The sequence below is a fragment of the Pogona vitticeps genome, chromosome 3, assembly GCF_051106095.1.
Source record: "Pogona vitticeps strain Pit_001003342236 chromosome 3, PviZW2.1, whole genome shotgun sequence".
NCBI classification, from domain to species: domain Eukaryota; kingdom Metazoa; phylum Chordata; class Lepidosauria; order Squamata; family Agamidae; genus Pogona; species Pogona vitticeps.
Genome location: NC_135785.1, coordinates 193738254 through 193762796, shown reverse-complemented (window position 1 = coordinate 193762796; position 24543 = coordinate 193738254). Strand labels below are relative to the sequence as shown.

At 40.5% G+C, this 24543-nt stretch overlaps 1 protein-coding gene and 1 long non-coding RNA gene across 2 annotated transcripts in view; one reads left to right on the top strand and one right to left on the bottom strand.

The window, feature by feature from the left end:
• The window catches only part of LOC140705700 (uncharacterized), a 36450-nt gene extending 33967 nt beyond the window's left edge, over positions 1-2483 (bottom strand). The window contains exon 1 of the long non-coding RNA XR_012085168.2: positions 2358-2483. This is a non-coding gene — a long non-coding RNA (uncharacterized LOC140705700). The remainder of the gene's footprint in view (positions 1-2357) is intronic.
• The window catches only part of TMEM47 (transmembrane protein 47), a 31310-nt gene continuing 8751 nt past the window's right edge, over positions 1985-24543 (top strand). The window contains exons 1-2 of the mRNA XM_020791006.3: positions 1985-2430; positions 20224-20364. Of these exons, the coding sequence (XP_020646665.1) occupies positions 2205-2430; positions 20224-20364 (367 nt within the window). The 5' untranslated portion in view covers positions 1985-2204. The remainder of the gene's footprint in view (positions 2431-20223; positions 20365-24543) is intronic.

Sequence of the window (24543 nt, the reverse complement as noted above, 5' to 3'; positions counted from 1 at the left end):
ATAGTTCTATTCTAGTTTTTTTATTCTTATTCTTTGCTTATGGTTCTATTCTAGTTTTATGATGTGCCCCTTTTTATTGTCTTATTTCATGTTTTTAATACGTTTTGGTATGGGCAGGAAATTACTTAGAGAACTCAAGTGACTGACCTAAAAATTCAATAAATATGATTATTAGATATATATGCTGTTCCACTCTATTTGTTTAATTATTTGTCATTTGTCTGTAAGAAGAATCCAATCCCAACATGGCAATTTAGTCTAAAAGAGGTGCTCTGAATTATTCTTCCTGTAGAACACATATCTCAACAATGACACACACAACACAAAACACTATTATTTGGTATTTATTTGCCAACCTCAATCAGAAGCAGCACTTCTGGCTCCTGGCACTATTCTGGAATTAAGATCTAGTGCTATTAATTCTTCTCTCTCAAGAAAGCTTTTGTGTCAGCCCACTTCTTTCAGTGAACAAGTACCCTCTATGTTATTTTATACAGTGGTGGGAAGAAGGTGAAACGTAAGAGGTTGAGCATGCTGATGAGCTATTTGTGTCCCAATGTTTCCTTACATTTTAGCCAGACTGGTACTCATCCAGCAAAGTGAATTGCAGCACTAAATGGCTGCTAGTTAAGACATTAAGTCTCCTGACTTTGTGCACAACAAATGGGGGCACTGCTAACAAATTTAACACCTGGGAAAGAGGCCCTGACTCCTGCCCACTCCGCTGGGAGGCAGGGGCACAAATGCTCCAAGAGGAGGAGGAGGACGTGATCCTTCCCTCCAAGTGTATATTGTAAACAGCACTAGGTGTTTATTTTTCTGACATTACCAGAACGTTCACTTCTAGATTTCTGTGCCCCGTCCTGCTGACATCCCTGTGAGAAATTGGAATTCCAACTTCTCAACTTGCAGCAATTCCTGGCAGCAATTTAGACCATCTGAGTTACAGCAAAGGTGTAAGTAATAGGATTCTAGGCCTTATCTTCTATCCTCCTAACCTGGAGGGAAAAGAAAGCAATAAGTAAAACAAAACAATTAATTAGCCTGAAAAGTGCCTCAGGACTCGTCCTTGTTTTTATTTGTAAAAAGTTACCCGGCGGCGGGGAGGGCATGGACAGCTGCCTTTCCGTCCAGAACCAGCCCTCATTGGGCAGCTTCACGCCGCCAGGCATTCGGCTCTGGCTGCCCGCCCATCATCCTCCGTTGCTTGGGTTTGTCTGGCTTGCAGTCCGGAGCAGGGACCGCACCTCACCCACACATTTCGGAGAGGGGGGCTCCGGTGGTCACGATCCTCCTGTGGAGCGGGACCTCTGCTGCCCCTGACAGGAGGAGGAGAAGAAGGAGGTCTTGCCCAACAAGCAGTAAAGACACAACCCAAGGCGTGCGCTTAAGAACGCGATCCCAAGGCACGGCTTAAGGCAGGAGCGGCCTCACAAGCAAAGGCGCAGCTGCCCATCGAGAGAAGTTCCGGAGGGCGACTCCCTGCACCGACCGGCCGTTCCTCAAAGCCAGCTCTTTACGCCGCCGAGAGGAGCCTCCGAAACGCCGGCGCTCTCTCGCCCCGACCCAACCCAACCCGCCCCAAAGACGACGGCAGCCGGCGCCGCGCCCCCCCCCCCCGCGCGCGCATTAATTGCTCTCGCCCTGCCGAGCGGGGCTACGTCGCCGTCCGGAACGTCCGGCGGCAGGACTGGAGCGAGGCCAAGCCGGAGATGGGGCGGCCGGTGGGCGGGGGTGACGAGGGAACGAGCGGGTTCTTGCCGCCGCCGGCCGTGGCTGGCGGCAGCCGAACCCACCCTCTAGCTCCGCGGCCAGGGAGCGCAACCACGGAGCCGTCCGCGCCTCCCCGCCCTCTTTCCCGGGAGGAAGCCCGGGGAGTGACGTGTGCGGCGCCTCGGCGCTGGCCCCGGTGCCGCTGCCCCCGCCCCTTCCCCAGACGGGGAGGGATTCAGGCAGGAGGGGAGGAGGAGGAGGAGTGAGGTGCTGGGGAGCTGCGCGAGCCGAGAAGTGGCGACTGGAGGGAGCAGCTGACGCCGCCGCCCGCTTCGCCCGCTCGACCTGACCGCCTGGGACCCGGCGGGAGCCCCAGAGAAGCGCCAGCCCTCGTCGCCCTCGCCTCCCGCTTCCAGCCGGACTCCTAGCCGAAGGGGCGCCCGGTTTCGCCGAAGCGCCTCTGCCCTGCTGCCCCGTCCGCCCGCCCGCCCATGGCTTCAGCCGGCAGCGGCATGGAAGAAGTGCGCGTCTCGGTGCTGACCCCGCTCAAGCTGGTGGGGCTGGTGTGCATCTTCCTGGCGTTGTGTCTGGACCTGGGGGCCGTGCTGAGCCCGGCCTGGGTGACGGCCGATCACCAGTCTTACCTGTCCCTTTGGGAGTCCTGCACCAAACTCGGCAACCCGGAGACTTGGCGCTGCAAAACTACCTTGAATAGCGGTGAGAAAGGCGACCTTCCCCCGCTCCGGCTCCCCCAGCCCAGTCTGCCGCCCCCCCTTGCCCGCCTTCCCCTCGATCCACCCGCGAACGAACGGCGTCCGCTGCCCACCGTCGCCCTCCTCCCCGACCCCACCCATTGCAGCAGCGCTCCACGAAACATCCCTTTTCGTGCTGCCCTTCCCTCCCCACCTGCCGCCCCAAGCCGGTTCCTGGAATCGCGCCTCCTCCTCCCTCTCTCCCTTTCACCCACACACCTTGCTTGCCCCCTCAGGTCTGCACTGCTCTCCCCCCCCCCCAGCCTCATCCCTCTTTCATCCTCCTTGCCATGGCAGCGATCCACTATGCTCCTCCTGTTGAACCCGCCCCAGGGTCCTTTCCTGCCACCGTATTCACCCTCTAGCGACCCCTCAGCCCCCCCACACACGGGAGGCGAGCTTCTCCCGACTCCAACCCACCGATTAGCCCTGTCATGCGGCGCCCAGCACTACGCCGATGATGTGCAAGGAGCGGGATCGCAGAATTACCTGCACACCGTAGTCTGCTTTCCCCCCCCCCCAGGGTCTCGCGTAACGCGCTCCCCCCACTCCCCGTTACCACTTTCCGTGCCACCTGACTTCCCACCACAGGGATGCCCACCCATCCTTGCATCCTAATTGAATCTCTCGAAGCCACTCCGTTTTCCAGCCACTTATCCCACAGTTATCCCTTCCAAACTCATCCCGGATTCTGAGACTAGTATTTTTTTCTTATACCCAAACTCTGAAACCTACCATCACTGATCACTGCTCTGTCCTGCTAGCCCTCCATGCTCTGCCACCCACATCTCCCATAGCTCCCATCTGTCTTAAGTCTGCCATTCTGCTGTGTTCCAGCCCTCTTGTCTTCTCTCGCTCCTGCTCTGTTCCACACCTTGTGTCAGTATCCTTATTGTTCCAGATGCCCTTCCATCTCCACATCCTTGTAGGTGCCAGTTGACAGGAAAGTACATTTCTGCCATTCGAAAGCAGACTGTTCATTACAGGCACAGATTATACACATACTGTTATTATATGTGGCCTTGCTCTATTCTGAAAATCAAAATAAAGTTAAGGTCAGAAAACAGAATTAGCTTCTGAAAACTGTTTGCATTGGATGATCACATGGTTTTCTCAGTTTGCATGGGCAGATTATGAGGGAGCCTGGACTCCTGCTTGCTGGATGTGGAGGTGGTACAGAAAATAGAATACAGAAAATAGTAATTTTCTGTTCCATTTAGTATTTATACCATGAACCCAGGCTGGCAGAAAGGTTGTGACTTTCACTCTTTGAATCCTTACTGAACACAAAAGCAACATTCTTATTTCAAGATTCTTTCTGACATCTCCATCCTGCCAACCATATTCTCCTCTGCGGTCTTTTCTGAAAATTACCCCTAGACAGCATATTCAGTTTCCTTCCCTCTGCCTCTTCCCCTTGTGTATCTGTATCCAATACTGGATTGCCTTTACTGGCGTTTCTCCTAGCATTTCATGTGCTTTCATGAATTAAAAAAAAATTCAATGTAACATTTCTTACTGTAAATGAGAGACATGATTTCACAATATCTCTTTTCCTCCATGAGTGACTTGTTCAATTTGCCCCCTCCACACACAAGAAAAGCATTTCGTAAATTGTTTTAAATTTGTCCCCATGGACAGCAATATCTGTACTCTTCTTTGGAATCCTTTGCAAGTTAAACTGTAGCTTACACAGATTCAGCTCATGAATCTTTTGTTCCACTTTTATTCTTGATGTTTCTTTTACCCACCCACTCCTTTGGATTGGGAGAAAAGTTATCCAAGAAAAGAAGATACAGAAAAGTTTTCTGTTTAATTGACTGCCTGTTGTATAGTCTGAGTATGTGTTCTTGATCTTTTTGCCCCCTCTAAAATTATTTTCATTTGCTTCAAAACTACAGCAGAGGCTGGTTTCTTTCTTTTGTGGTTGTTAGTGCTCCATCAAGTGCCCTTTGGGTGTTAGTGAGGTATGCTTTGAATTGTGTCTTGTTTTTAAAGAATTGCTTCTTTGTGCAGTTACCAGGGAGGCTAAACAAACTTTGTAGGAGAGCTTTAGCTCTTCCTTCCCCTTTCCCACTTTATACAGGGGTGTCAGCTTTGACATGTCTCTATAGCAACAAGGATTCCTTGCCCCCTTTTTTCTGTCTCCCAAAATAATATCCCCTTAATTGAGTGGATTGAGTGGGGACTGGGGGTGTGCAAGTGGCCAAGTTTCAATCCCCTGCTTTTCTTTCTCTTTATTCCCTAACCTATAAGAAGTATGTGGGAATTAGAGAAGGTTAAATAATGCATAGAGAAGGATTTAGGGGAGTGCTGAATCTTTGAATTGGGTTTTAAAAATCTAGTTTGCCTGCTTCTTTGCTTGCTTGCTTCTTTGCTTAATAGAAGAAGTGATAGTAGAGGGTGTATGCTTACTGTTTTTAGCTTTAAAATATCAACTTTTTAATACTGTGTAAGCCATCTGGGGTCCTTTTTTGAGAAGAAAGGCAGAGTATGTATGTATGTATGTATGTATGTATGTATGTATGTATGTATGTATGTATGTATGTATGTATGTATGTATGTATGTATGTATGTATGTATGTATGTATGTATGTATAAATTAATGTCTGGCTGTAGCATGTTTAAATGATAACTAAATGAGGAAATAGGTATTTATCATCTTCTCAAATGACTTCCTTCCACTTCAGGATGTCAAGACTGTTTACTTCTGTAAAGGCACTGACTTATTGTTGTTGCTTTAAAAATAGTTCCCCAGATTTCATAAGCTGCCAGGAATGTGAATGCTCAGTGAGTTAAGCAAAACCTTTCCTTTCATTTGAATAGGAAAGTCTTCACTGTTTGCACACACATGTACATGCACATCCTTTGACAGGCCATCCTTCCATAGGAGCAAGCCCTCTTGATGAATTGGAAAAGAAGGGCCTTACTGCATTTGAGGACTAATGGACTGGGGTCTGTGGCTTGCTTTGCATTGAATATAGTCCTTGGTTGTTAAGGCCCTATCCTGGGTTTCTCTCTCTCTATCTTTTTAAAAGAGAATATCCCTTTCCTGTGTGCTTCATTTTAGAAAGACCTTGGATATACTGGAAGTAAGTAAAGAGTTTCCCATGGAAAGACTTTTAAGTTATGGTACCAGAGCAAGGAGTGTTGCTATTGGAAGAGCAGGATGGAAAACGTAGGAACAGCACATCTGTCTTAAAACATTTGCTTCATTGTCTCTTGAAGGAGAGCACCTCAAGTGGCACTATCAAGGGGAGACACACACTGAAACCTACTAAAGCATATCCCAGGTTTAATTAAAAACCTTTGTCTTAATTAGACTTTAGGCCCTGGCTGCTCTCAGAGCGAGCAGATCTAGTTGCATTTGGAATGTCCTCTGAGTGCTTAGATCAATTGTACTAGGAAATAGTCCCTTTGTCTGGTTTTCCTAATGGCCAGCATATCTCTTGTTAACTAAATGGTATGCTTTCTGTGATGCTAACTGAGCATCAACATGTTTCCGCTAACACTGCTAACAGTAAAGGAGGAAAGAGGGCTGTTTATATGGTTTAAATATTTAGAAGGCCCATAATATTTTGATTTGCTTTAGAAAAAGTTTAACATGCAATTGTCAAGCATTTGTACAAATTATAAGGTATATAATAATATAAATACATATCGATGTACAGTTTTGGAAATATTTTGTTTAAAAAATTCAGTTAGAGATGCATCTTTTTCTTCCAGAGCAGCCCCTTAATTTCAGTGGAGCTACATTGGAATAAAAGAATGAAGAATCTGATTTTGTTGATTTGATGTAGATGGTTAGATCTTTGTGCCAGTAGCAGCAGTGACATGCTTCAGTAATACATCAAAGCTATGTACAAAAGCTTGTGAATTTTCAGGTGGCATTGAACATGTCTTTAAAGTACATGGTCTGCTTGCATGGCATCATTGCGTCAAATTCTCAGGGCACATATTGTAGGATCTTATGCTGCTGAATTATACTTAGTATCCCATATATTTCAACCATACCAGCTTTGTTACACTAACAAAAATTAAATGCTAATTAGAGATGAAATCTTTCTGGAACATTCTTATTTTGGCTTAAACTAGCACAAATGGATTTGTGGAAATGATTAAAATAACTGGGAGAAAACAAATAAGCAGTATAAAGTTTTTTGCTTTATAGGGCATTTTTGTTACACCTTTCTTTCAAATGAACCATATATTGTCATATTTATACAATGTTCTGAACCTCAGGAAATGTATTTCATATAATTTATGGAAACCATGAGATTAAATATCTGACTGCGTTTCTGCCTATCTAGTAATTAAAAGCAGTACTAAAGATCGTTCTATAAAATGACTAGATTCTTTATTTCCATAGTCTTGATAGAATATCAGTGATCCAAAATTCAACCTTAATGAATGTTCAGTTAAAGAAAAAGTAGCTTAAGACTGCTGTGTTTGTATGAGACAGGATGAGAGCTGATGAGATTTAGCCTTACATATGTGTATATTAAAATAATTTACTTTAATGTAAACTAGATGTTTTGTGATCTACCCAGATTTTAACAGTCACAGCTGACACGCATATGCATTTTGCACGAGAACAGTTATTTCTAAAGCAAAATTGACAGCTCCAAAGCAGTTCCCCCTGGGAATATGTAGCTCATGCTTTAGCTGAATTGTAGTGATGGATATTTACAAATAGCTCAGCTAGACTGGTAGTCACAACACACAGTTCTTTTCTGGCTCACTGCAAATGTCATAAATGGTGTAATGGTGTTTTGTTAAGGCTGAAATATGGTAGCTGACGAAGATGGAAAAATTAAGAGTTAACTTACAGACGCAGAATCCAACAGGTTGTTTTTTGGGGGGAAAGTTTATTCATCATTAATAGAAAATGGGTTTTTAGAAGATTTTCTTTTAAAGCTTTCCAGAACATGTCTCCTTTACATAAAGAAGTAATTGGGATATATACAGGAAAGATAATGTAATAGGATGTAAAAAAACAATGTGCAAAACCTAATGACTGCATGGACAGTCCCTTCATTCATTCCATCATAGAGAGAATTAAGAGAAATGTGCTCAAAAGAAGATTTAAAAACAAATGCTCACACCCCAAAGATGTCCTGTCCAAAGATCTCCCACATTAATTACATGGGATGAGGAGATGTATGCAAAAATGCAAATATGGATAACTTTTGCACATGGTGCAGGTGAGAAGATCTTTGCATCCAAATGTTCTAAAAGAAGGTTCAGGTCCAAACCTGATATGAGATTCAGGAAGATCTCCTATATACTGGGAAGATTTAAAAGTGGCAAGATGGGACCCAAATCATGCCCTTTGTCTAGAGATGGCTATGGACAGGCAAGTTGAAACTAGAAGCTGAGCTCCTTCCCATATGACAAGTTGTCCTGCACTCCTTGTTATGTCACATATTCTTCAATACACTATTCAGACAAGCTGAGAATTTTTGCAGAAGAGAAGTATGCCACTCATGATGCCTGTCTAGGACAATAATGGCAACACATATTTTCCAAGCTGGTGCTTGGAGCCTTCCATCGTCAGTCTTGTTTCAGTGTTTCACCCTACAGGAGACTTCCTTGACAATAGGAATGGCACCAGCGGCTATTATATCTACTGAAAGAAGAGCAGTAATTTCAGGCCTGCTTGAAATCTCTTGGGGTCCCCTAAAGAGTCAAGAATTGGGTGAGAATTCTATAAGACAAGGAAGATTACTGCACTCATGGCTTTTAATAGCTTGTGCCAAAACTTGGGGAAATATAAAGCTAATTGTGTCGCATTGATTATGATCCTGGGTGTTAGAACTTTATCACAGATTCTAGGCAAGAGATGTTCACAAACATATACATGGGTGGGCTGTTCAGGGAGCAACTTGCACAGCTCAGCAACTGGACTTTAAGAACCATGATTGTAAGGAGAGTTCTCTCAAATGATTTGAAGATATAAGGAAACAAATGTTTGCAGACATTTATAATAAAAAGTAGTAGGGTGGGAGTTGATGGAAGTTCAACAGGGAAAGGAGAAAAGGAGTATCAGAGACATACTTTAATGTCCCTAAACAATGGATAGAAAGAAACCCATACACAAACACTTATATTCAATTACAACTTTTAATGGTACCTGCAGCTGTTGGCCAGTGTGAGATAAGTTGCAAGTTATCCATGTTACCTGTGTTAAATTGTAAGAATGAAATATAGGCACAGCTCTGCTACAGTGGAAATACAGATATATATAAGAAAGAAAGCAAAGTATGCTGTTTGTATACTGCCACACAGCACTTCAAGCACTCTCTGGACAGTTACAGGGGTCTCAAACTCAATTTACCTGGGGGCCGCTGGAGGCAAAGTCTGGATGAGGCTGAGGCGCATCAGTTTTTCTGCCAATCAGAGCAAGAGCCCAAGGAAGCCACCCAGGAGTTTCCTTAGCCCAGCTGGGGCTCCGAGGTGGAGGAGGGGCGCATGAGCCCTCTTCGCCAGCCATGACCCCCTCTGGCTCCTTCGCTACCACCACCACCAGCAGCAGCAGGAGGACAAAGAAGCGGAGAAGAGAGGGAACGCCGGCGACTGCCTAGCCGGGGGGGGGGGAGGAGGAGGGCATGACATAAAATTAAAAAAAAACCTCACAGAATTTGCCTTGCCAAAGGAGAAAAGCTCCCATTGGTACCCGTGAAATTGAACAAAACGGGCTGGGCCCCCAGAGGTGCGCGTGTGCGGACACACACAAACACACACACACGGAGGTCCAGCAACCTTCAAAAAAAGGTGGGCTGGCTGGCAGGCTGCAGTTCTGGATGGAGGGTGCAAGAAGCGCTGTCTTGGGAGAGAGCCCACGAGCGGGGCTTTTTTGATTCTTGACAGCAGAAGACGCGTAGGTGCTTTGGGGAGGGCAGGCAAGGCGGGGGCCACAAACTATCATCCGGCGGCCCACCAATGGCCCCCAGGCTGCATATTTGGTTTACAAGTTAATTATGCAGACTACATATTGCCCCCCAGCCCCCTTCAGCAAGCTGAGTACTCATTTTATGAACCTCCGAAGGATGGAAGGCTGAATCACCCTCAAGCCGGCTACCTGGGATTGAACCCAGATAATGAGTAGAGTTTTGGCTACAGTACTGCACCCCACTGCAGTACCACTGCACCCCAAAGGGGCTTTTTGTGCCACAATTTACTTCTACTCCAAGAACTCTGGCTGTTAGTCTCATTTCTGGTTTTGGAATGCTCCTCTTCCTTCATTATTCCCCTCTTACTGGAACTTGAGCACAATCATGCTGTTCTGAGTTGAGATGTAGCAGCTCCGAACTTTGATGTTCTTCTACTTCCTCCATTTCTTTTCCCATTTTTTTTACCTTGAATGATTAGCTGTAATAATCTGTACTTTATGTTTCACATTTTTTGACCAAAATATTCTAGCTCTCGATATCTGTACCTTCCTGGGTTTTTTATTCATTTGTTTGATTACTTTTCAGCTGATCACCCTCTTGATCCAATAAATCCTTGGCATTCTGCCATAAATCCATATACAAAATGCATCTGCCTTTTGCTTTAGATTATTCGAAATGAGATAATGTCTCCTGATTCTCTTCTAGATCATTCTGTAAAACCTGAGCTTGGACCGTATAGTATAACTTTGACTGGATATACAAAATAACCATGTTACTGTTTTAAAGCATGGAAGCAAGCTTCAGTGAAGTGTGTCCTAAACTAATTTATCTCAGTGTAACCACTTTTTGTATTGCTGCATTTAAAATTTTAATGTCTGCTTCTCCTTTAAATATTTTTAAATTGGGTTTCAGAAGTTTAAGGAATGATTTTACTTCTAGTGATAATAGAAGTAGCCTAAATATTTTATGAGGTTTCTGTTTAAAAGCAAGTGGACTGTAACCTCATCTCTTAGTTGTTGATCTGTTTTGAAAGATGATGCAGTAGGATTCATACTCAGAATCAGAAGGAGGTAGGATCTGTATTGTTTTATGGAATCATACTTTATTTGGTAATATCAGAAGGAGGACTTTTTGGTGGATCATGGTCAAACTGAGAGGCAGTAACAGGTGATACTCCACAAGTACCTTTACAACATATTGCTGTCAACATTTAATTAGAGAGCCACACAGAAGAAAGGAGAATATACACAGAAGAAGCACAGTCCTATCAAAGGTTGTACTTCTGAATTTCAGGTATTTTTTTGGTGAAAGGTTTTGTCACATGATTAATTTCTCTGTTGGAATCATTGAGATTAAAATGTGTTTATCTTCAGTGACACTGTTCTTCTAATCTGTTCTGCTTCAAAAACAAAAGGAACTACAAGTTATATTGAGCATGATGAAAGCTTTATTTATTTATTTATTTATTTATTTATTTATTTATTTATTTATTTATTTATTTATTTATTTATTTATATCCCGCCTATCTGGTGAAACGACCACTCTAGGTGACTAAAAGAAGCAAAGCGTGCTGCTTATATACTGCCCCATAGTGCTTCAAGCACTCTCTGGGCAGTTTACAAGTTAATTATGCAGGCTACACATTGCCCCCCCCCCCCCAGCAAGCTGGGTACTCATTTTACCAACCTCGGAAAGATAGAAGGCTGAGTCAGTCTTGAGCCAGCTACCTGGGATTGAACCCCAGGTCGTGAGCACAGTTTTGGCTGCAGTACGGCGGTTTAACCACTGTGCCACAAAGCTCTTAAGAATTAATTGCTCTTAAGAATTAAGACCATAATTTAATATAGAGTGGGTGGGATTCCTCCCCCATGTGCCCCAGTGTAAGTGAGCATACAATGCTTTTGTATGTGTATGGTGGAATAGACAATGTTTAATTTTTCTGATAGAAGATGCTATCATAGCAAACTCCTCTACAGGCATTTTTCACATGGTGTGTGTCTGTGTGTGTGTGTGAGAGAAAGAGAAGTGATTTTTGGAGGACCTTTCACCAGACCACAAGGAGCTTGAATCCTTTAACAATGGCTGGTAGAAAGTCAGTACACATGATGATACATATTAACATTCTATACCTATTAACTACATGAAGAGCTCCATGCCTTCTGATTTCTGCCCATAACCCTCCAGCACCTGTTTGTTGTATATGGGAAACCTATACATATATGGATTTCCTGTTAAGATATTCATACTTATTGCATGGTTATAGACAGAGAGCTTTATGATATCCTTTTTTTTATTCATGGACCCATCTTCACAAATATTATATAGTAATAGGAGTTGAATTGAAGAATTTAATTAGATGTCCATCTTGTTAGGCTGTATGTAGAAACAGATACAGATAATCCTATCTGTCATTAGAAGAGGGAAATTATTAACTGCTGGAAGTGTCTGAGTACACAGCAGAAGCTTTTGTCATCTCAAGTTATTTTCAAATTAGCATGGTTTGTTTTGTGATTTAAGCTTGGGATTCCTTCAGGATTTAAGCTTGGGATTCCTTTGAAGCCTGCCTAAGTAGTGAAAATCAGCCTGAATCACATGTCTCCAATACTAATATATTTTCAGTTCTAATCAATGGGTGTTTGTCTGTGCTCCTTGGGGAAGAGAGAATATGTTGAGTTTCTTCAGACGTTTATACTATGTGTGAGGCAAATTAAACATGGTTCAGAACATCTGTTATTATACTCTCTCATGCTTGCTCTAGAAAGTTAAAAAGAGTCCTAGGGTTCGTAGGCCCTATCGCATCCCCTCACCATCCAAGCCCTGGTTGCATTTAACCTAAAGAAATCAACAAATACTAAATGTTCTTCTTGCAGTTCTCCTTTGTTATCCAAAGATATAGGCTGTGATGAAACTATGTTTAAATATTGTAGCTAGAAAATTAGCTCATTTAAAAGCACCATCATTTTAAGATAGGTGCAAATAATTTAGAAAGGATAAATCTGAAAGGGATTATGAAACATTTGTGCTGTCTACCACATTTGTTGGTAGACATCACAACAACAATTAAAGACACCACCTAACAGTCTGTTGTACCTTTTTAAAGCAGTTAGATCTGCAGAAGAAGATCTAGCAAATGAACTAAGATCACGCTATTGAAGTAGCTCACATCTGATCAAAACTAGTCTATTTTTCTTAATATTTTAATTTGTTTTAAATTTTACCTATATTTTATATATGTCCATAATTTTGAATTGTACAATTAAAATTGTGCAACTCATAGCACAGTGGTTAAACTTCAGTGAAGGCTCTGTTCAGGACCTGAGTTTGATCCTGGGCTCAGGTAGTTGGCTTCAGGTTGACTCAACCTTCCATCCTTCCAAGGTTGGTAAATTGAGTACCCAGCTTGCTGGGAGTGGTGCAGTGTGTAGCCTGCATAATTAAATTGTAAACTGCCTAAAGAGAGCCTTAAACCTTCTGGGATTGTATGTAAGTAGAATGCTTTGCTTTGCACTCCAATAAGAATAAAGAAAGAAAAATGTGCAAAATTAACACGTAAAGCTTTTTAAATCAAAGAGTCTTTTTTAAAAAAAACCTAAAGAAGCTAGTTCAGAAGCTTGCAGTCCTAAAATAGCACTAAAAAGGGTATCACAATACTTTTCTTTTTCTCAAAGACCACCATAAAGAAGAAAGGAATAAGTTGTTCATTGGAATTAAGCAGAAGAGAGGACAAGTAATGGATTCAAGATGCCATGGGCAAATTTTGGTTCATTACATGTAAAGTTAAATACAGTTTAAGTCCCATAGATTTCAGAGAGAAATAAGCACAAGGCACATCATTTTCACTGAGATCAGTAGGGTTGGAAAGTGTTTAATTTCTGTTAGGTTGATTGAAAATATTAATGGAAAGAATTGTTCATATTGGAAGAAGATGTTTTGGAAAACAGAAAGATAGCATTCCCAGAATATGACCATTTGTTCTGTGGATAATATCGATCTATTGTGGCAGTGAAGGTTCAGGATTGCAACAAACATTGCAATTACTTAATTAATTAAGGTTGCAATACTACTGGCTCTTAATCAGAGAGTAAGCCCCGTTGTGTGCAACAGAACTTATTTCTGAGTAAACAATCAATTCAAGCTGAAATTTAATGGCAGAGGCAGGTTTGGGGTGGTGGTGGATTTGTGCCTCGAGCAAATAGCTGAATGAGAAAATTCAACATTAGAATAAAACAAACAATGCAAATAGCAGAATGAGATGTGTTGATTATAGAACTACTTGAAAGTAACTGTACATAGAAGTGAGGTTTGCACTGAAATTCTAATCCCTGAATGCTGATGGCTAGAACATGTTAGGCTGGCATTTTAGTGACCCAGATGGCCTGATTTGATTTTGTCAGCCATGCAAGGCCTGCAGTTGAAGGAACAAATCCCATATAAAAAGGGAGAAAATAAAAGTGTGAGGATCTATTGGGCTGAAAAGCCCACCAAAATCATTCATATGCGCCTTGGATGCACAAACTAGCAGAGTACATATGGAGGTGGTAAACTTGTTTCATCCCACCCTAGTCAGTCTGGATGTTGCTCTTTAATATAGCATGTGGAGTCTCTGAAAAGCAGTATACTTCCTTGTATTAAAATAAAACCCCATGAAAGCTACAATAGTAGCAACACCAAATAATTCATGCTGGTCAGTAAAATATATTATGGTATTGAAGGAGAATCTAAATTATAAAAAGGTAAGACAAAAAGATGGGAGGAAAGCAATGACAAACCTAGGCAGCATCTTAAAAAGCAGAGACATCACCTTGCCGACAAAGGTCTGCATAGTCAAACCTATGGTTTTTCCAGTAGCAATGTATGGAAGTGAGAACTGGACCATCAAGAAGGCTGACCACCGAAGAATTGATCCTTTTGAACTGTGGTGCTGGAGGAAATTCTTGAGAGTCCCCTGGACTGCAAAGAGAACAAACCTATCCATTTTGAAAGAAATCAACCCTGAGTGCTCACTGGAAGGACAGATCCTGAAGCGGAGGCTCCAATACTTTGGCCATCTCACGAGAAGAAAAGACTCCCTGGAAAAGACCATGATGTTGGGAAAGTGTGAAGGCAAGAGGAGAAGGGGACGACAGAGGACAAGATGATTGGACAGTGTCACTGAAGCTACCAACATGAATCTGATCCAACTCCGGGAGGCAGTGGAAGACAGGAGGGCCTGGCGTGCTCTCATCCATGGGATCATGAATGGTCAGACATGACTTAATGACTAAACAACATCAAACAACAAAAAGAATCCAGTTGCTGAAGAAGGAAGGGAAGACATTATTCGTAGGAATAGCAATACAATAAATCAAAGCAGCTGAAGGTAAGATATATACAAGTCAAGAGAATAATGAAGTAAATACTGTTCAGACCAGAGTGGTCAGTCTTGCAGTACAAAAGGAGCATCAAAAATTGAGGGTATCCATAACTGTATACATTTGGAATCAATTCACTAATCTGCATAGCACCCAAAACCAGTCAGAAAAGCAGTTCAGCTCTCACAGTTCTATCTCATGGCAGAACAAAGTGTTTCATAGGGCTGTGTTTTTAAAACCCAACTACAGATAATCTGGAATTGGAGCAGGAGGCATGTTCTTTGATCCAAAAATCCAAGACCTCTGTCCAAAAATGGCACCTTGAATCTATCATTTGTGAATCAAGTTCTGTTAAATTGATGTTGCATAGTATGTGAAGAAATGTGATCCACAACCCCTTCATGCAATACATTGAAGATAAAACAAAGTCTCCTTGCTTTTCTGCTTGTATCCTTGTCCACTCTTTTTTACATTTTTTTTAAAAAAATAATATGTAGCTAACAAACAAAATATGCACGAAATCAGATAATGGAATAAAACTATGAAAAGCAAACCACTTTGTTAAACATTTATTTGAGAATTGATACTCTTTTAACAGGTGGGTGCAACAGACCGGAATCAAAAATTAGAATAACCACATATTTTTTTCCATTGATTTTCCATGAACAAATGATCTGAAAGTTTTGTTGGACCTGAGGAAAATGAGGTGGGGTGTCAAATTGCTTGTAAAGGATTAGGTCCCAGCCAAACTATGAAACACCTAATGTGTCCATGTGTTGGCTCTACCACAATAAAAACAAGCTATATGTGAGAAAAAGTAACTGTTTTGGATGGCTGGTGCTGGAATACCCCCAGCAGCTTACCCAATGGCTGTGCCAGCTAGGAGAATTTTTGGAAACCTTTGTTTTTTTTAAGAAAGCCCTAAATTTCCCCTTTTCAGGAATGAGCAAATAAAACAAAATCAGCTTCAACCTTCTTCAAGGACTTGATCTGAAGATCAGTAAGCAGAAATTGGACCAGATGCCTGCTTCTCTAAATAGGAGGTTTGAAAAGTCAATTTTGATAAGCTGTAGTTCCAAGGCCCAAAAATAGTTGGTCAATAATAACAATGTTTAAAATGCAATTCTTTTGTTTCCCACTTATGAAGATGTAACTATTTTAGTTACTTGAAAAATCTGAGTATAGCAGAATGATATACAAGATGAACTGGGACACAAAGCATGTGATATTTCTCTTCTGTTATTTAGTGCAGCCACACCCTTGTAGCTATACAAATAACAAAAATGTTTGAGTTACACTGCAAAAGAAGTAAATATATTCTTCATTACATTACTCTCATAGTCTAACATGCATATCTTTTTTTTTAATTTGGAAAAAGGACTAATCAGAGGTAGCTGATTATTGATACTGGTTACTTCCAAACTTTGGGTTTGGTCCAAATGCAAGTTATGGGAGGTGGGGAAGTGGCAATGGGGTGAATGTAGAGCAGGTAACTTACAAAATGTTTGTTTGGACAGTACAGTGAGAACATACTAGAACACACTACTACTACCTTTTTCGGTAACAAGGGCCTATCTGTCTTATAGAAGAGTAACATGTGAGGTCCTAAAACAAGACAAAAGCGGTGGCAAATTCTGAAACAGATAGATTGGAGGTGATAAGATACTGGATGTTTGTAGCAAACATACATACTAGGGCTCCACAGCAGCTGCTCTTAAAGTAATTGCACTGGAGATATGTGATGGGAGACCTTAAATAGCCATCTGCGTATTCTTTAATATTGTCATATATATTTTCCCTGTGCTTTAGATACTGATTGTATACATTAATCAATTTTATAACATCAGTTCTTTTGTTGTTGCCTTCATGGCAGTTACATTCCGTTGGTACCCTTTCATTATACTTTATTAGTCAAATGAATGTATGTTTCTAATCATGTGTTTTAAAGTTATTGACCTGAATATGCCAGGCTATTTATTAACCTCATAAAATAATCAGACATAAGAACACTCCTGCAAATAGGTAAAATCTATCATAGCCAGGTTGCTAATGTTGAGCCCCCCCCCCCGAGTCCAGTTCTGAAATCGCTGAACACGTCTATGTCCGTTGCTTTACCACTTACTGAAATTGTTGCTGCCCAGTGTGCATGTTCCATGAAAACACAACTCTAATGACACATGGGACTTCTAATTTCTTATTACTTTAAATGGAATATTGATTTATTATTTATTTACAGAATGTATATTTCAGGGAAGTGTACAGTAAAATAAAATGTTTAATGTTATATATTTTTATATTGTTATTATATGCGTTGGAAACCGCCCAGAGTAGTCAGTTGACTAGATGGGCGGGGTACAAATGCAATCAATCAATAAATAAAACAACCAAATAAAAATAAGTATATTTATGAATTGGGATGAAGTTTACCAGTCAGGAAAGGAAAGCAAACACTGAAAAGAAATAAGTGTAGGTGTGTGTCTATCCCCAATTGGAAAGGCGCTCCACAGAATGGGAGTAGATACCCTACAGATTCTTTCCCTAGTGCTTTCCATGTGGCTCTCTGACCCACAGAGTCCCTGTTCCAAAGATCTCAGGGATAAGATAGGATGAAAGGGGAGAAGACATTTCTTAGGTGTCATGACCACATACTGTTTAAGGTTGTCTTCACTAATAAAAGAAGCTTGACCCTGGCCTGGTAACAAATAAACAACTAGAGCAAAACCTGCAGCAACAACATTGCATGTTTATAGGAAGCATTACCAATTGCATTCTGCATTAACTATAACTTCTAGACAAAACTCAAGGAGGAGCTACATAAATGTGCACTGGAGTAATCTAGAGATTATGCATGCTTGTACAGCTGTGGCTAGACCATCAATGTAGATTACATACATATATGCTTAGAGAATTTCAGTGACAACCACGAGGTTCTGTCTCTTTGAATTATGCAACAAAATAAAAAAGCAACAACATTACTATATATTGGCAAAAAAAGACTTGAGCTCCATGTGGCACCCATGCCTCAGATGAGGAAAATAAATATGAGAAACAAAAATGTATTTTAATGAAATTTCCAACCGAATCAGATCCCCATGTTGCAGTTGACAAAGGACCATGTATAGATGTAACAGACATGAATTTAATCCATTTAACATGCTGATATGGTAGCATTGTCATCTTTAGCTCATATTTTATTTATTTATTTATTAGATTTTTATCCCGCCTCTCTAGACAGGAGTCTACTTAGGGCGGCTTGCAATATCATACTCCCTTGATGGCTCAATGTAACTACTTAGACCAATTTAAGAACAATTTAATATGAGGTTTGATAAATTCATGAAATGAATTATACTTCAGCTTCCAGAATACTTCAAAAATTTCCAAGGCAGAATTCTGGGAGTGTCAGTGCAAAATTCTTAAGATTCATCACCCCAGCATTGGAAAGTCTCAAAAAAAGAAAGAAAGAAAGCTACTTTTATGAGATTAATGATGTCCCAAAAATAAGATAGGTTTTCGGTTTAACTTGGGTATTACAGCACACAGTATTTTGAAAGATACTCTGTTTTATAGTCTGTACTTTTAATGTTGTATTGCGTTTTTATTCATAAACTAAGATAAATATTATACATATGCCACAGCACTAGTGCTAGTATGTAGAAGCTGTTAGATGACAGCCTAAGCTCTTGTTAAATTTCATTAGCTTGAAGAGACTTCAGAGGTTCTGCATTAAGATATTTTAAATTAGCTGGGGGATTTTAACCCACTGCACTCATTAACTTGGCTTTGAAAATTCCATCTCAGAATGATTTGGTGTGTTGTGTTCAACCTGGTTTTGTGCAATCAATTATATAACATAGTGCCCTATTTCTTATGTCAAGAAGTCTTTTTTTCAAAATTAATACAACATTGAGATTAGGCAGCAGGAAAACGAAATCTCAAAAAGTTGTAATAAACTTTTGTCCTGACATAAAACCAACTCTCATGTAGCTTAAACTGTTATGAAGTATTTTTTTTAACTGAAAATTTAAAAACGAGCACTTTCTGCTATTCTGATTTCAATGCAATTTCTAGATAAATGAAAATGACACCTGGTTATGTAACCATTAGTGATGCACCTATAAGAATGTGTCCTATTCAGTAAACATTGTTTTAAAAAAGTCCTCCTCATTAAATGAGTCATGACAGTTTGCTATGCCCATTAGCAGCATTCGGTCCCCAGCAACATAAGCATATCCCTAGACAATTATACTTAGAATCATAGAATAATTGAGTTGCAAGGGGCCCACACCCTGATCAATGGAGGAACCCAAATCAAAGAAGATCTGAGAGATAGTTATCCAATTTTCACTTGGATACCTCCAGCGTTTGAGTACTTCCATATACAATTTTTGTAGAGTATATACCTCAAAGAGAGACACTGTCATGTAGTGGATAATGGGTTGAACTAGGACTCAGGAGACCTTGGTTGAAATCCCAGTTCAGACAGAGAAACAGTGGGGCAGAGTGGCAATGGTAAAACTCCTCCTTAAATATCTCATGTACCTTGAGAACCCCTGTTAGCATGGCCATCAGTCATATGACTTGGCAGCACATTTTTTATATATAATTCCATCATGGTATGGTCATACGTAAGGAATTAACATGTTGCCTCTGCCAGTGTCAGTATTTTGCATTTATGTGCTCTGCTTAAGTCATTATTTCAGTATTGCACATGTACTACATACCAAAATGTAACCATAAGGACTGGAGGCTTGAATTGAGTCCACCCCTGCTCCTGACAAACAGTGGATTGGTGAGATTTTGTTTTACAGGATTCCATAGGACCAGACCCTGAACAGATGCCTCTGAAATAGTAATCAAGAAGTGTAAATTCACCTTCATGTCTTCATGTTTCATTCATCATTAGGATGTAACTAAACTTATTAGGCCATTAATAATTGTGACTATTTAATTGTTGAAATCAAGGTGTATTAATTTGCAAATAGCTCCTGTTAATTTTACCATGAATTTTCCCAATCTATCTTTGTCTCATGAAGTTTTGCCAAACTGTTTAAACTGTTGCTATTTTGAGATTCAGTTCAGTGCACACTTCCCAGAGAGTAAACCCTACACAGCACAATGTGATATGCTTCTGAGGAAGCATGCCAGGGTTGTGCTGTAAGTCAAAGGTATGTTCAGTTGTTCCTATCAACATTTTGTCCAGAAAAAAAAAGTGTTTGTACATATTGAATGATTGGTAAGATGAATAGTGAACATATTTTCAATATACAAAGTCTTGCTTTTCTTTTATATTTAAAGGAAAATACACTCTGAGAGTATCTTAAATCTGAGAAAAATTGTCAACCTGTGGGTAAAGCTCTTGGAAAAAAAGCATAAATGAACTTATTTGTTCTAATGTTCCAAGTGAGCATTTACTAAAGATCTTCTGTATCTACTGCCACCTCCACAGATATATATTTGTATACGTTAGTGTCCACCTTCAACTACAGTACTATCATTTCTGTCTCTCTACAGATTGGCAGATCGCTACACTTTCTATGCTGTTGGGTGGTGCTGCAATAATTCTTATAGCTTTCTTGGTTGGATTAATTTCTATCTGTGTTGGATCACGGAGGCGGTTCTACAGGCCAGTTGCTGTCATGCTGTTTGCTGCAGGTAAACAAATTGCTTCTCTCAAATATATAAACATTTGATGATTTATATTTTACATATAAGTCTTGACTCAGATAAGAGTTGGGAAACTGCAAAGAAAGATTTTTTCTGACTTGAAAAGTATACTCCTGACTAACAATCTTGTGGTCTAGCTGCATTTGCCTAATATGTGAATATACTAATAAAGTTTTAATTCTCATATATAGGTGAAGCTTTACACTTGTGCAGAGAATAGATGTAACTTACACCCTGTGATCCAGGAATAATTAGTTCATTGCCTTAGGTTGTATACAAGTTGTTGAATATTCAATATAATTAGATTTTCTTTATGTTGACAAGAAAAATCATAGGATGGTTCAGTTTCATTCTAGAACACAGACTGGTCACATTTTTCCCATGAATTCTTAACTCGTATACTAAAACATGTAGAAGTCTACTGTTAAGACTACCACATGTTTCTCTGATGAAAGCTGGAGAGTTTCAAGTGATTCAGCAGTTCTTTGCAGTTATTTTCACGTTTTGGCCTTCTTCAGTCTCATGTGCCAAACAATAGTAATCCAAGGGACGTGGTGGCGCTGTGGGTTAAACTGCAGAAGCCTCTGTGCTGCAAGGTCGGAAGACCAGCAGTCGTAGGATCGAATCCACACAACGGGGTGTTGCTTGTTCCAGCTCCTGCCAACCTAGCAGTTCGAAAGCTTGCAAATGCAAGTAGATAAATAGGTACCAGCACGCTGGGAAGGTAACAGTGTTCCGTGTCTAGTCGTGCTGGCCACATTACCACAGAAACTGTCTATGGACAAACACTGCCTCTACGACTTAGAAACTGGGATAAGCACCACTTCCTAAAGTCAGACACGACTGGACTAAATGTCAAGGGGAACCTTTACCTTTACCTAGTAATCCAATACTGAATTTAATTTAATTTAAACAGTATTTAAACTGTTTTTAGTAAAATGTGGGATCCAGACTTAGCAGTGTGGTTCTACTTCAAAACGGTAATGGTTGTAGTAGGTTATAATTCAGCAAAAGACTCACCTGCCACCAGAAAGCTCCTTGTCCCATCAGAATCTGCTTCCGCCAGTTGTTCTCAGAGTTTTTATAACAAAGCACTCTGAAGACTTGTTCTGCTAGCTAAGTTCGGTCAACAGAAAAGTCAAAACGGGATCATACAAGATATGGAGCAAGAAAAGAGCTGAGTTACTCCAGATCCAAGGAGATAATCACAATGCCAGCTCAAAGTTAGGATCAGAGAAGAATGGTCTTAAGTAATGTCCAGCATCTCTAGGCTGGGTGAGGTCTGAATTCAGCACACACCGGTTAAAAAGCAAAGCAAAAGCAAAGCATGCTGCTTATATACAGCCCCATAGCGCTTCAAGCACTCTCTGGGCAGTTTACAAGTTAATTATGCAGGCTACACATTGCCTTTATCTCTAAGCTTTATGTTAAGCTGGCTTTTGGGCATTTTGACCAATCAGAATTGCAAGGTTAATCATGTTTAGAGCAGACCTACTAAACCTAATGGGATTTCATCCGTTTAAATGACTAATGGTGGCTCCTGCCCAAAGTGAAAATTCACACCATTAAATTCTTCAATAGAATTATGTATATGTTTGTGTCATGGAAGCCTACTATGAACAAAGTTACCCATGTGGGAAATCGTAAGTGGCTCATGACTGGAACTGGGTGGGGCAATCCATCTAAAATTTAGGAGTGAGACACTGCTCTTGCTTTGTCAATCCCCCTCCCCCCTCAATAGGGACATGTATGTCCAACAGTTCACAGTAAGCTTAATTCACAATATAAAGTCTCCAGGAATAGCACTGCCTGGAGAAGGTTGACACTTGTGTCATCTAGCCTAACTATCAGAACAAATAAATCCTACATTGTTATTATATGTTAATATAGTAATTATGTGTCTTCAAGTCAAATCTGACTTATGGCAACCCTTTCCAGGCTCTTCTAGGTAGATCATACTCAGGGGTGGTTTACCATTCCATTCTTTTAGAGGCACCCTGGGACTCTGTAGCTTGCCCATGAGTACGCAGGCTGGCTCTTCTCCGAGGAGTCACAGTGGGGAATCAAACTCCCAACCTCTGGCTCTACTGCCCGATACCTAAACCACTGAGCTATCTAGCCAGCATTATTATATGTTAGAGTTTTGTAATATCAAGTGCTGCTTTAAAACACACTATGTTGTAGATGAGTTTTTGTAGGCTGAGTCGTTTATATGAACTTTTGATGGTGTTGGGTTTTTTTTTAAAAAAACTTGCTGTCTTTGCATTCTCTGATAAGCTGAATGCTATTCTCTTTAAATTTGTCAAAGAAAACTTTTTTAAGTATTAGCTTTAGAAAATATTCATAGGAAAATAAATCAGATTAAACTGAAAGGTGCTTATAGCTTCCTCACACTCCACAGGAAAAATAAATTTCATTGCCTCAGGTTTATTTTTTGTTATTAACTTCAACAACCCTCACACTGTAAACCCTTTATTTCATTTTTCAAAGCATCAAAGGAAAGAATTTGTGCACAGAAATACTTCTTTAAAAAACATAAACAGAGCAACATAAATAACACGATCTAATACAATAAAAAAAAAAGCCACAATGAAATCATATTTCTCTGTGCATTCCAATGTCTGTTGGATTGTCCAATGATAAAGGGGGCTTCCCCTCCCAGTTTTTTTCCAAACATAGTTTTCCTTCATTCTGTCAATCATGTGTGTGCAGAAACTGAAACAGTGGGCTACTCTAATAGCCCATAATGGAGAGAATGACAGAAATTTCTACTCTGCTAGATGGATTTAAGAAATTCATTTATAAAGCTGTTGAAAGATAGGCTCTTCAAGTATTTCAAGAACTGTAATTATAAGGGGTATTATATTCTGCCCCTGCTGTTTCCACTATTTTCTTTAAACCATTGCAGTTTACTAAGGAAATTGGACAATATGTTTATGTATACACAGTGGTTCTTAACCTTTGTTACTCGGATGCTTTTGAACTGCAACTCCCAGAAACCCCAGCCAGGACAGCTGGTGGTGAAGGCTTCTGGGAGTTGCAGTCCAAAAACACCTGAGTAACCCAAGGTTAAGAACCAGTGTACTAGAATTCTCATAATCTTTCAAAGAAGTTTCCAAAATGGATTCATGAAAAACATGTTGCTCTTCATGCTGTTTTATTGGTCGAGTCCAATAATGGTGTCTTCTTTTAAAAGCTAATTCCAGAGTACCTGTTCCCATTAACATTTCAAATGCTGCTTCTCTTTGCACCTTGAACCCTATATCTCAAACACGGTAATGCAGATATTCAAAATGCGACCCATAGCAGAGAGCAAGATACATGAAAGTGCCGTTGACATTAAAAACTGAGGAAGCAGGATCAGTTTCCCAGCTGATATTTTACAGGGCATGGGAAATTATATAGACTTCCAGCCAAAGAGAAAACTGGGCTGGGATCCAGGCATCTCCTGTGAAATGTCCAAAGAGAATAGACATGAAAATAATTTTTTGTTAGTTTACACACCTTTGCTTCTGGGTCTCATGGATCCTCACCTTTTGGAGTAGAACATTTCACATATGTTGACTATCTCAGTTTGTTGACAGAAAACTCTTGAGTCATGAAATAAAATAAAGACTTTCTTCAGCACTACCAGCACTACCAAGAAAATACATGAATTGCAGAGTGATAAGTAGACAACAATTCTGTGTTGACCTACTTGAGAGGATGTCCTGATGAAATAAGTGGGATGGATTTCTTGGTATGTGTATACTGAGGATCTAAAGCAGTGGTTGCCAGCTTGATTCCCCAGATGTTCTTGGACTAAAACCCAGAAGCCTTCACTACTAAGCTATGTTGGACAGGATTTCTTGGCATTGTAGTCCAAGAACGTCTGGGTACCCAAGTTTGGGAGCCACTGGTCTAAAGCTACAGAGATCTGCAGTGGTGAAAGCAGCAATTTTGTTTTACCTGTGATATGTACGTTCTCTGAGACAATCTCAGCTCCTCATTACTCAGTATTCTTAAATTTAGATATTTTAGGCATAATCTGCTTGCTCAGAGTCTTAAGTGTAAGGGAAGGAGATTCTTCAAAAGCCCACTACAGGAGAAGAAAATCTAAGGCTAAGCAGGAACAGATGATATATTTAATCGACCATTAGGCATATTATATTAAACAAAACAAAAACA